The sequence below is a fragment of the Balearica regulorum genome, chromosome 3 (genome assembly GCF_011004875.1).
Source record: "Balearica regulorum gibbericeps isolate bBalReg1 chromosome 3, bBalReg1.pri, whole genome shotgun sequence".
NCBI classification, from domain to species: domain Eukaryota; kingdom Metazoa; phylum Chordata; class Aves; order Gruiformes; family Gruidae; genus Balearica; species Balearica regulorum.
Window position 1 is genome coordinate 121,251,162 of NC_046186.1, and position 11,907 is coordinate 121,263,068.

General features: G+C 37.9%; 1 protein-coding gene across 1 annotated transcript in view; it reads left to right on the forward strand.

The window, feature by feature from the left end:
- Positions 1–11,668, forward strand: part of TMX4 (thioredoxin related transmembrane protein 4) — a 23,182-nt gene extending 11,514 nt beyond the window's left edge. The window contains exons 3-8 of the mRNA XM_075749809.1: positions 1,510–1,555; positions 2,630–2,758; positions 3,629–3,674; positions 6,418–6,519; positions 8,813–8,876; positions 10,181–11,668. Of these exons, the coding sequence (XP_075605924.1) occupies positions 1,510–1,555; positions 2,630–2,758; positions 3,629–3,674; positions 6,418–6,519; positions 8,813–8,876; positions 10,181–10,467 (674 nt within the window). The 3' untranslated portion in view covers positions 10,468–11,668. The remainder of the gene's footprint in view (positions 1–1,509; positions 1,556–2,629; positions 2,759–3,628; positions 3,675–6,417; positions 6,520–8,812; positions 8,877–10,180) is intronic.
- The last annotated feature ends 239 nt before the right edge of the window (positions 11,669–11,907 follow it).

Here is an 11,907-nt window from a genome sequence, read left to right on the forward strand (position 1 = left end):
TTAGACTGCATTACCTCTGAAGTCTGCTGTTTGGGTTTTTACCAAAATAGACTGCATTGGTAGCATGTTTTTAATTTCTGCAGTCTTTAAGTTGGATGTGTCGAACAATAACTAATATTACTAATTACTCAGGCGAGTCCTTCCTCTCGCTTGCAGGTTTTCTAATTGTCAGGAGGTGGTAGTGTCAAGTAGCCCTGACTTTCCTCAGATTTGGGAGCAGGAAGAGAGTGTTATATTCACCTGACAACTTAACTGAGTCTTAGGAGATGTTTGGGAGCTTTTTGCTTCACAGCTGACTCTTTTGCAATGAAGCTGTATGCTGGGAGATCTTCATTGGTGTACGTAACACCAGCAGTGAAGCTGGAAGCACTTGCACCTTTTACTCTGTAGCGGCACTGAGTGCAAGGCTAGAGAACTTCAAACACCTTCTGTCCCACAAGCTGCTCTTTGATTTGGGTAATTTCTCTGTCCTGTGAGCCTCATTATGTTGTCACTGTCTAGGGTGATACTTGTAAAAAGGTTATTAGGTATTTGCCAATCAGTGAAACAGCTACTCTCAGTGTGGGGATCAATTACAGTCAGCCTCTTTAAGCCCTGCTTCAACCTTTCTTTGGCCTTTCTGATGTCTGATGCTCAAAATGCTGACATGACCCACCCTTCTGGATGGTGTAAAAATGAATTCTCATGGCTTAAACTCACAATATTTTACAGAACTGAATGCTGAGACATCCCAAGCTTTATTATGAATCTGTCAGCATGCAATTCGTATTTACCTGGAGAGGAATGATGTATAGTAAGGAAGGATAAGAACCTAGAAAACTCCAAAACACTGTTATGCTACAGTCATGTTTGAGAGATTGAGCCTTCCTACAGGATGTAAGAACAGACTGGTTGTGCGGTGTATGTGGATTATTTGGAAGAAGGAAACAAGCAAATGTGAAGATTAATTTATTTAATGACTTGCAGTACCTGAGATCTGAAATGTGTGGCTCTAAATAGTTTAAAATCAGCTAGAGGATGAATTAAAAGCAAGGACCAGAGTGTGTAAGCTGTTATCATTGCTGTTATTGTCAGTGGCTCAAATTTCTAGATGAAATGATGGTCATCTGCATGAGATTATGCACAGACACAAGCACACAGCATCCTGGAATATGGTTGCATTTGTGTGGCTCTTGTTTTTCTTGGCTGGAGGTGCATGCTGCTGGTCTGGTCAAAAACTTCAGCTCTGTGTAAATATTGATTAGTGAAATCCATGTAGAAACTTTGCCTTGTAGTAAACATTCTTCCAGGTAAGCATTTTGCCCTGATTCATCAACAGTATTTAGTATCTGTTACTGTTTGTAGCATTTCTGAAGGCAAACTGTCAACCTGTATTTACAAAACAGTGGTGAAAGCTATGCAATCTGCTTTGCGGTCTACAAATACAGACCTGTAGATATTTATAGTCAGAATGCTGAGAAATTTCAGTTTTACTTAACTGTTCGATGTGTTTTTTTCTTCCCTTTCTAGGCTTGAGTGGTCGTTTCTTTGTCACAACACTTCCTACAATTTATCAGTAAGTATGTCATACTAGAAACAGTTGCCTGTTTCAGTACCTATTCTTTTTCTCCTGTCCTGTTTGAACAGTGGCATGAAAGATGTAATGAACAACTGCTTGCTTCACTTCTGTCAGTCTCTCAAACATTTCTCAGGAGCTCAGTGCACTTAATGAACATAAAATAATTTTAACTTATGGTGGAAGGTTGTCCTACAGACAGTTTTGTACCTAGATAAAAATGATGCTTTTTCAGTCTGGAAACATTTAATAGCGTTTGTAAAAATTGGTGCAAGTTTGCACTATTGGCTTCTAGAATCCTGACCGTATGTGAGCACACACACTTGCCCTTATATAAGTGCAACTAAAATACCTCATTTGAATGATTGACTGCATAGGTTGCATAGAAAGCAATACAGAAATTTTCCACTGTTTGTTGTACTGCTTCTCTTACTGCTAGAATTCTTCATCTGTTGAGTCAGTACCAACATATAGTTGTTGACTCCTACTTGTTACTTGTTTTAAACTGTAACTGTGAAACGCAGGTAAAAATGAAGGAATACTGACTTTGAATATCAGTTCAGGTTATTGTTTAGAGCTTTGATCACATTGATAAAGTCCTCATCTGAGGCTTTTCTTTAGTTTAAGTGACTTTACTAAGTTCTCCTGTTATCAGTACTCTTAAAAACAGATCAGCAAAGATGCTTGCTATATCTGTTTCCTATTAAAAAGATGTCATCCTTTAGATATTGAACCTTTTATTAAATCATTGAATTGTTTTTCATATATATATATACGCACACACATATATGCACACTTTTAATTGAGTTGTGTCTAAAAATTATTTGGTAACCTCACGTGCTTTGTATTTGCATATATGTGAATATTTATTGAAGAAAAATAGCAGTTTTAGTAAATGGCAAAAGGTTATGCTATTTAAAAACTGAGACTTTCCATCATGGGTTACAGTTTTAAAATATATCGAAAACACGTAGGTGTTCAACTTTCTGAGCAAGTCAAATCTATAATGTACATGGGGTTTTTGGTTTTTACCATAGATGCACTTTAATGCGTATGTGTATTTTTGGTTTTTAGTGCAAATGATGGAGTATTTCGCAGATACAGAGGCTCACGGACATTGGAAGATCTTCAAGGTTATGTTTTAGAGAGAAAATGGGAAGCTGTGGAGCCTGTAGCAGGATGGAAGTCTCCATCTTCTCTAATGTAACACTTTGTTTTTATTAATAGCAAACATGCTTTATAGCTCATTATTCATTAAGGGTGCTATGTTGACAGCTTAGAGACAAAAGGCCTTTATTCCCTAGACATGTAGGTTTTGCAGAAGCAATCTGTATTGACAGCCTACTTTCCAGTTTCTCACCTTTAAAAGCAGTTTATTTTCTGCCCTTGCTTTTGTTCATGCCTACTGAGGCTTCTTTATATTGTCTTTGAGAGTATATAATGAAAAAATACAGCCACTGAGCATTAAGTGTCAGTTTCAATATCTGCTGAGTACTGGAATCAAATGCGTGTTTATGTAGATTATTACTTCATGACTTCTGGCTACTTGGGGCAGGCAGCTTTTAGCTTTAAGGATATCTTGTTTATTTGTTTACAAGGAAGTCTTGTGTCCTCCTTTGGAACAGGAAACAGTGTAGTGCTTAGTACATCAGAATTTGTTTTCAGAGCGTTGGATTTGCTTTGAAATAGCGTAGAATGCCCACATGATGTAAAGGATGGATCGAAGATGTGAACGGCCTGCATTTCATTATGGCTAAAGCTATTACGTGTAAGTGTATGTCAAAGATCAAGTGGGTATCCTTATTTTTTCATTTGAGAATGAGGAAGAGCTAATGGTATTAATAATGGAGAGAGGAGCTATAGGTCTGAAATTGGTATTTCTCAGTTATGCTCAAATGTTGTATTTCAAGCCCCTGTTTCAATGCTTTGCATTGAGCTGGCTTAAGTGAGCATAGTACAGAGAAAATGTATTTATTTGCAGAAGCCCCCTTCTGACAACTAGTAGGGGCTGAAGGGCACTGAAAGTCTATAGATAGTCTTAGAGCCTGTTCCTTCCATTTCTTTGTTTTCTAGGATGCATGGTATGGCAGGGCTATTTCACCTCTCTGGATGGATCAGGGTAAGTAACTATGTGGTAGTGTTTTCCATACCCCTCTCTATGCTTAGAATAGTATTCTGTTTAGAAGTCGTTCTGGTTTAACACCAGCCGGCAACTAAGCACCACACAGATGTTGGCTTGCTTCCCCTCCAGTGGGATCAGGCAGAGAATCAGAAGAGTAAAAGTGAGAAAACTCATGGATTGAGATAAGTACAGTTTAATAAGGAGAGCAAAACAAGGAATTCGTTCACCACTTCCCATCGGCAGGCAGGTGTTCAGCTGTCTCCAGGAAAGCAGGGCTCCATCATGCATAATGGTTACTTAGGAAGATAAATACCATTACTTCAAATATATGTGTCCCTGCTCCCTGCTCTTTCCTCCTTCTTCTCCCCAGCCTTATAAGCTGAGCATGATGTCATAGGGTATGGAATATCCCTTTGGTCAGTTGGGGTCAGCTGTGCCAGCTGTGTCCTCTCCTAACGTTTTGTGTACCCCCAGCCTGCTCGCTGGTGGGGGTGGTGTGAGAAGCAGAAGAGGCCTTGACTCTGTGTAAGCACTGCTCAGCAACAACAAAAACACCACTATTATCAACACTGTTTTCAGCACAAATCCAAACCACAGCCTTGTACTAGATACTATGAAGAAAATTAACTCTATCCCAGCTAAAACCAGCACAGAAGTCAAAACCTAACTGAATATTTTTATTATCCTTTTATGAGAGTTAAATTTTCCTTACATTTCCTGTACATTGGATGTATAGTATCTTGGCACTATAAATACTGTAGTACTAATAGTCTATGCCAAAAATGTCAGTTTGATTGTAAAGATTATCATCAATACTGAAAATACTTACTGTTGTTACTATCTTGGTATAGTTAAAACGTTCTATCAAAGTGTGCTAACATGATAAAGTAGTTTTTTGAGAGCTGCTGCAAAAATGGTTGTAAACATCAGGAATTCATTTAGCATCTACTGGATTCTCTCACTTAATACTGTTCTTAAAGATTATACCCAGGTTCCTTTTCAGAGTTGTAAATCAGGCTCTTCTGCAGTTCATTTGCACCTAGTCTATTGTACAGGAGAAGAAAGGGTAATGGCTTTATTCTTCAGTAAGAATTTCTGCATTTGGATTTCAAACTGTCGCCACCATTCATGTAGGAACACAACAGATTTGGGCAGTAATTATCAGAAGTAAAGGAGAAATGCTTATTGTTCACTAAAGTATGCTTTAAGCTTAAAAATATTTCAAGACGCTTTCATTTGGGAGCTATCAAAGTTTTTACTGTAGCATGCAGATGCTGAGAATTTTCAGACCTTTCCAATTTTGATCAGGAAATGTACTCTTTCTTAAAATCTCCAAGCGTAGCTAAGGTTGAGAGACTGCATTTGATTGTAGCAAAAGGTCTCAATATTGTAATGTGCTACCAAAACTAGATGTAGTAGAGAGTTTGAACAGAGTTTGTATCACTTCCAGTAAGCATCTAACTAATCCAGAATCAAACAAAACTTTGTTATTAGGCTTCCTGTGCAAGCTATCTTCGAATCTTTCTTTCACTGGGTAGTATTAAGTTTTTATAGCCTTCTGGAATTTGTCTTCCATGGTTGCTGTGTAATGACGTTGTCTCTGTCTAGTTTCCTTCATGAAAGATTAAATGCTCTGGGAAGAAGCTTTACACTTTGAATACTTCAGCTGTACATTTCCTCACTCTTCTTGCTGTGTTGTCCTTGCATATGCTTTAATAAATGTTGGAAGCTGTTCTGACATTATTGAAATTCCAGGGTATTTTTTTTTTTATTTAAACTTTTGTAAATGTTGGTTGTGGTTTGTTTTCTAATGGATATACTCTTGGAAGAGATCTAATGTCATAATTTACTTCCTACCAGACTATCTGACTTGGATGTGATGCCTGGTTCAGTCAACTGAATTTGTAGGTTTGAATAACAGACTTTCATTTCAAAGAAATCTTAGTATTTTATTTGGATTATTCTCTTTAAATTTATAAGTGAAATCCCTTAGTGTTTGCTTACAATGGGTGGCTCCTTCTCAGAACTAAAGAGCTTGAGTAAGAACTAAATGGCTTGATTTTAGTTAATGAATGAGTTCCAAATCTAAGTATGTATTTTGATCTTGTGCAACTTTTAAGTGCCTACCACTCTGCTTCCCAGATGTAATTATGGGGATGAAGCTTTTAACCTGATTTAGTTGCCTTTTTGGTTCTGAAACGTTCAAGTTCTAAGTTACCTTTTTTAAATAATCAGTGTCATAGACTTCTGTTGGTGCCTTGACTGTCATTATCGGGGATGCTTACTGTATGGGCTCCTTCCTACAACAGAGGTCATAAGAACGAACGTATGGCTTCGTGTAGCCCAATAATCTGTCTCCAACAGTTGCCACCTTCTTACAGAGTATAAGGATCAAGACTGTTGTGATACTTTCCTGTATGCTTGGAGGCTTCCTCATAGGTTTATCCGCGGTAAGATTATGTATGGCATCTCTAATGCCGAGTACCGTAGGAGGAAGGAATTGTACATCCTTTGTTTAAAAAGCCTTTTAATGTGAACAGCTCTGTAGAGAAAAACAAGATTTAATGGTGTCAAAAGAATTGTCGTATGATGTTTAAAGATGACTAGGGCTTGAGAGGGAAGACTTTAGTACAAACACTGTTAAATGAAAGGTTTTAATTAGGTATCAATTTATGTAATGGTGATGGCAGTATAACTCATAAGTGGTGTTAGGTGTGAAGTATCTTTTTCTCATTTCCAGCAAATTCATAGCTACCTCACTGGCACTCTTGGAATTCACGTTTGGATTTCTTATGCAATCTTCATCTTGGCTACCTTATTGATTGGCCTGTTCCTGGGTTTGGTAAGAAAGCGTATTACTTACTTTTTCTCAGTTACTTAGAACTTTTGCTTTGCATTAATTTGTGTGTGTGTGAAGAGTAAACTTCACAAGATATTCTGAAGTACCTTATTTTAATGATGTATCTCTTTTCCCTGGTATCTACTGATAGGGTGCATGGGAATTATTCAGAGCTGTGCCAGGGTGGTTTAGACTGGACATTAGAAAGCATTTCTTCACTGAGAGGGTGGTCAGACACCGAAACAAGCTTTCTGAAGAGGTGATCGATGCCCCAAGCCTGTCAATGTTTAAAAGGCATTTGGACAATGCCCTTAGCATGCTTTAACTTGGTCAGCTCTGAATTGGTCAGGCAGTTGGAGTAGGTGATTATTGTAGGTCTCTTCCAACTGAAATAGTCTATTCTAACATCTTCTGTTAAAATTCTTAAGTATTAAGTAGTGCAGATCCACTGCCTAGTGTTGTTATCTACTTCTCGTAAAGGTTAAAACTGGGTCACTCAGATTCATCTTTTTATGAAATTCATGCTTCATTTTAGATTTGTTTAGTCCATCCACTGAACAGGTGGGTTTTATATTGGTGTTTTGTATCTAAGACTTTTGTACTGAAGGATTGAATGTGTGTGGTCAGAGTTGTGTAAAGACTCCAACTTTCTAAGAACACAGGCTTTGTGGAGAGATTTTTTTTTTAATTAGCTGGAGTGGGATTGTATTTGTGGGAGTTAGCAATGTAAGTATGCTGCTGCACTGTTACTCAAAATGAAAGGATGAAAATATCTTTTTTTGAAAGGCTTTGAAGATTTGGGAGTTTAATTGATTTACTCTATTCCAGGGCATAGCTTTGTGGTTACAGCTTGGTTTTAATAAAATCTGACTTCACTTCTTTCTCCCCCATGAGCTTTTGGTTTGAGTTCTAATTAGTAATTGAAAAATCTGACCTCTCTTGTTACTAACCAGAACTGGTGCATTCTTATATCAATCTCCAAAACATCAGGAAGGTTATTCAAACAAAGCTGTTAGCTGTATGTGCGAATGTTAAGGATCATATCCTGAGCCCTATGTTGTTTCATCAGTGGAAACAGTTCAAAGTTGCTTTACCTGTGGAGCTGGGATTATTTCTTCTCAGAATATTTGATTGATGTGGCTCCAATATCAATATTAAATGAGAAATTGATCTAGAAAAGGAGATATAGATGGGAATAGAAGTTCTTACAGACTAGTTGCTTGGTCCACGAGTGTGTTCTGCAATTGCAAAGACAGTTTAAAACAGTTATGCTGATATAACCGGTTTAACTACCTGCTAAATCTCTATTCCGTGTAGGAAGCGTAAAGGTTGTTTCTGGCACTTGGATCTCTGCCCTTCAGCCCAAATATTAGTGTTAGTGAAATAAAGAAAAATTGCATGAGTTTTTTGCAGTAGTACAGGGAAGTGATTTCAAAGCAGTGTGTGTGTATTTAGGCAAACCCACATTTTTATACATAATATGTGTACAGAATTGGTATATATGAGCAAATGTCTTTCATTGTACAATTTAAACAGCTGCATTTTTCTAGATGGTAGATTTTCATCACTAAATGAGTGCAAATCAAGTTAGTGTAACTAGGAGCAAATGAATATGATTTAAAAAATTCCTTTCCTTCTTTTTCCTTCACTAAAAAAAAAAAACCCTGGAAAAGATGAAAAAATGTAAAGTTAACTTCTCAGCTTTTTCTAAAAAGCTTTTCAATGATTTAAATTTCTTTAATGTGGTATCATCTCTTTTCTTTCCTTTTCATTATTCTTAGCACATGACAGACATGTATCTTCCTTGCATTTTGATTGAATGTGTTCTACACTAGGCTGCTGTAAACAACAACAACATAAAACCCTAAAAGACAAAATCAAGCAGAAAAGGTAGAAGTACACATTGTGTACTGGAGTCGGGTAGGAATTGAATAACATCCCAAAACACAGAAAATCTTGACCAAGAAGGTTGCGTAAGTTTCAGATAAATAAAAGTTCTTCAACTGTGTTCTAGGCCTCTCTTCTTAAGACTAAAGCTGTTTCAAAACTGAATAAATTTAGGGAAGTAGGAGGCAGAAAATTTGGAGTAGAAAGTGGAGAATGTTGGTTGTTGTGAGAACACACTTTCAGTGTTTTTTATTTAGATCCTTAAGGCAGCTCTTATCTCCAGGGAAGATAATACCATTTTCTAAATTTTATTGTATGTCTATCTAAAAAAAGGATGAGTAGGACAGTACTTAATAGCACAGGGGCTGCTGGGATGGTTTGCTAATAAATGCCTTTTTTTCCTTTACAGATACTGGTTTTGATTTCAGACTGCCTTTGTCCATCCAAGTCAAGATACAGAGCTGAAACGTGCGGTAAGAACTCTTAAGTGGGTGAGATACTGTAGGTTTAAATGTACGCTTGTAGGAGGGAGAACTTAGATGTGAACCAATGTCAAGTTCTTAGATGTCAAGAGGTTAGAGGTGAACCAATAATCCAGGTACTCATTTTAGTCACACCAACAAGGATTGGTATATTGGTATCTAAAATACTGATGTCAAAGCATCTGCCTGGAGGATAGCAAGGCAGACAAAAAAAACCCCACCCCAAACCCAAAAGTCATTTGTTCTAGCTTCCACAACTGTGGAGAGGCTAAATGCATTCAAAATGAGGAAGTCTTGAAGAAAGATCCTGGGGGTTGTGTATTTTATGCAGATGCATATTCACTAGGCCTGTTGCTTAAATACAGAAAGGAATTTGCTTTGGCAGGGCATTCCCCATCCTAATATGCACTTAGTATATTGCATTAGCAGATGCAACCTTCTGAACCTGTAAAATCCTCTGTGATTTGTGTTTGGGGAAAGGAGGAGATAGAGGGAATCAAATAAATCTAGAGACTGTGGGGATGGGGCAGGGTGCTGCATCTCCTTCATATAAAAGAAGAAAACATACATCTTCCTGATCCTTAGTGAGAGAGCTTCTGAATAGTATTCTGCTCTCTGTGAACATGGGAGGCAAAAATCTTGCACAGGAAATAAAGTCTTTTGTCAGTGCCAGATGCGTGTTAAGCTACAGAACGCCTTTTGGTACATTTGTGCTACTAAGCAGAGTCAAAGCTTAACTGTAAATTTTTTGTGTACGTTTGTGTGTATTGGTTTGCTGTTGAAGATGAAGATGCATCTGTGACACTTGCCAATAAGTCTTTAGCCAAATCTACAATTCCTAAGTGTGCAAAATTACCATCTTCAAAACCTTAGGTGTCCATCACTATCAAAAGAAAAGCGCGCCTATGCGTACTTGCGCAGTATGCTATCCCGTTGGCTGGTTAACTCAACAACAGCTCTTGCCTGACAGAGCTTAACCAATATCTTCTCACTTTCCCACTGATTTGTTTGGTAATGGTACCCCTTGAAGCAGCCAAGTAAAATTGATCTGTCTTGAGTCTGTAACTCGGTGGAACAATATGAAAGCTATCTATGCCCGATATGCAAGAAAAACAAATGAAATACTACTGAAGATTTATTTGAAATAATGGAAAAATAGGGAAAATAGTCTCATACAAGTTTTCAATAATAACATTCATGAATATTTCAGAATACATATATGGTGATGTAACTTTAAAAGACATTGTTCTGAGATTCAGTCTAACTTCAGTATTTGAAACTTTTCTTTTGTTTAGAAGAAGCAATTACAAAGGATAATGTGGAGAATGCAGCATTAGAAGAACCGGAGGAGGCTGCAGAGCTTTCCGCAGATGATGCGGAAGAGACTGCAGATGTAAAAGATCTCTCAGATGGAGAAGATGCAGCAAATTCAAGTGCTGATGACTCAGAGGAGGATTTAGCACTTGGAAAAGAATCAGGGGAAGAAGAAATGGAAGACTTAAGTGAACAACCTTTAGCTGATTCAGAGACTGAAAGCTCAGTAAGACAGCGTAAAAGTCAGGTGGCTGATAATGGACTATAGCTGTTTTGGTGGTGTATTTTGTACATTTGGACCAAAGAAGTATCAGACCCTGTGTCTGAAACTGAAGCTTACACTTGATTTGTGATTTGTGTTTACGCAAAACCTCTGCTCTGTCAGCAGGCTTCTCTTTTTTTTTTTTTTTTAAGCTAATACTTGTCCACTGGGTTTGTTTTATAAGCATGTCTGCTGTGTATTGTATAACTTTAGCCATGACAATCAAAATAAGTGTATCTTATCTTAAATAAGTATATCTTATCTGTTTGAAGTCTTCTAAGAGAAAAGGGGTGCAACAGAGTCTCAGTGCACCGGCTAGGAATGGTCGTGCATGATTGTGTTCCTTTCTGAGTATTGACCTAAGAAAGATCAGGACTTTTTATAGCAGCTTGGCAGGACTGTCACTTTTCTGTCTGAATATCTATTGTTTCCAAATGCCACAGAAGCACCAGATAAGTGATACAGTAGTGAAAGAAGGCACCTTACTAGTCTTCTATTAAAAATGTAGTGTATGATGGGCTTATTTTTATCACTTTCAACTGAAGCACCTTTCACTTTCTTTTTTATTAATGTTTGTTTTGAAAGTTTATCGTACAGTACGCTGCATTCCCCCAGATTTCTCAGGTTTTGGTAATTTGGAGGCACGCTGCATGGCTCAAGCTTGTCAGCTGAATTTTTTGACCCAAGAGCTTTGAGTAATTGAAAACCTCAGGCTGAGAAAGTGGCAGCTAAATGTTTAAAATATGCTTGAACTTTTTTAAAAAGTTTAAAGGAAATTATTTTGGTCAGGGGGGATTTTTGCCAAGGCATGACTTCCCCCCGCCTTCAAGAGATTGTAGCAAGAAACATTCCCTTTGCAGTCAGTGAGTTGTATGTTTCTTGCCAATACAAGCTTGTCATGTGCAGTGCAAGTTCTGCCACTTCCAACTTGGACTGCTTTTGGCAGAACTCAGACTGCTTTAGTAATATTAACTGAAGAGGCACTTAAGGTTTTACCTTTGATTGCTTTTCTACTTTTTATCATGGGAATCGGCACATTAGGAAGAGAGGGAAACGGGTGGGTAGTGGGGAGAAGCTTTGGGGCTTGCTGCTTTTATCAAGGTATACGTTTATCTGTTGAACTGTGTAAAGTGAAAATGGCTTGCCAGGTACACTGCATTAGGTGTGGTTAGAAGACTTAAGTCATTAAAGTTATCAGTATTTCCCTTCTTCGTCTTGGTTAATATATAAGGCTTTTTTTAAGGAATACCTACAGTGAGATCCTGTATGTTTCTGTTGGTGTGTGATCACGTGCATAAGAGGTGTCACAGAAATCACAGAGTGGTTTAGGTTGGAAGTGACCTCAAAGGCCGGGTAGTTCCAACCTCCCTGCCATGGGCAGGGACACCCTCCGCTAGCCCAGGTTGCCCAAAGCCCCATCCAGCCTGGCCTTGAACACTTCCAGGG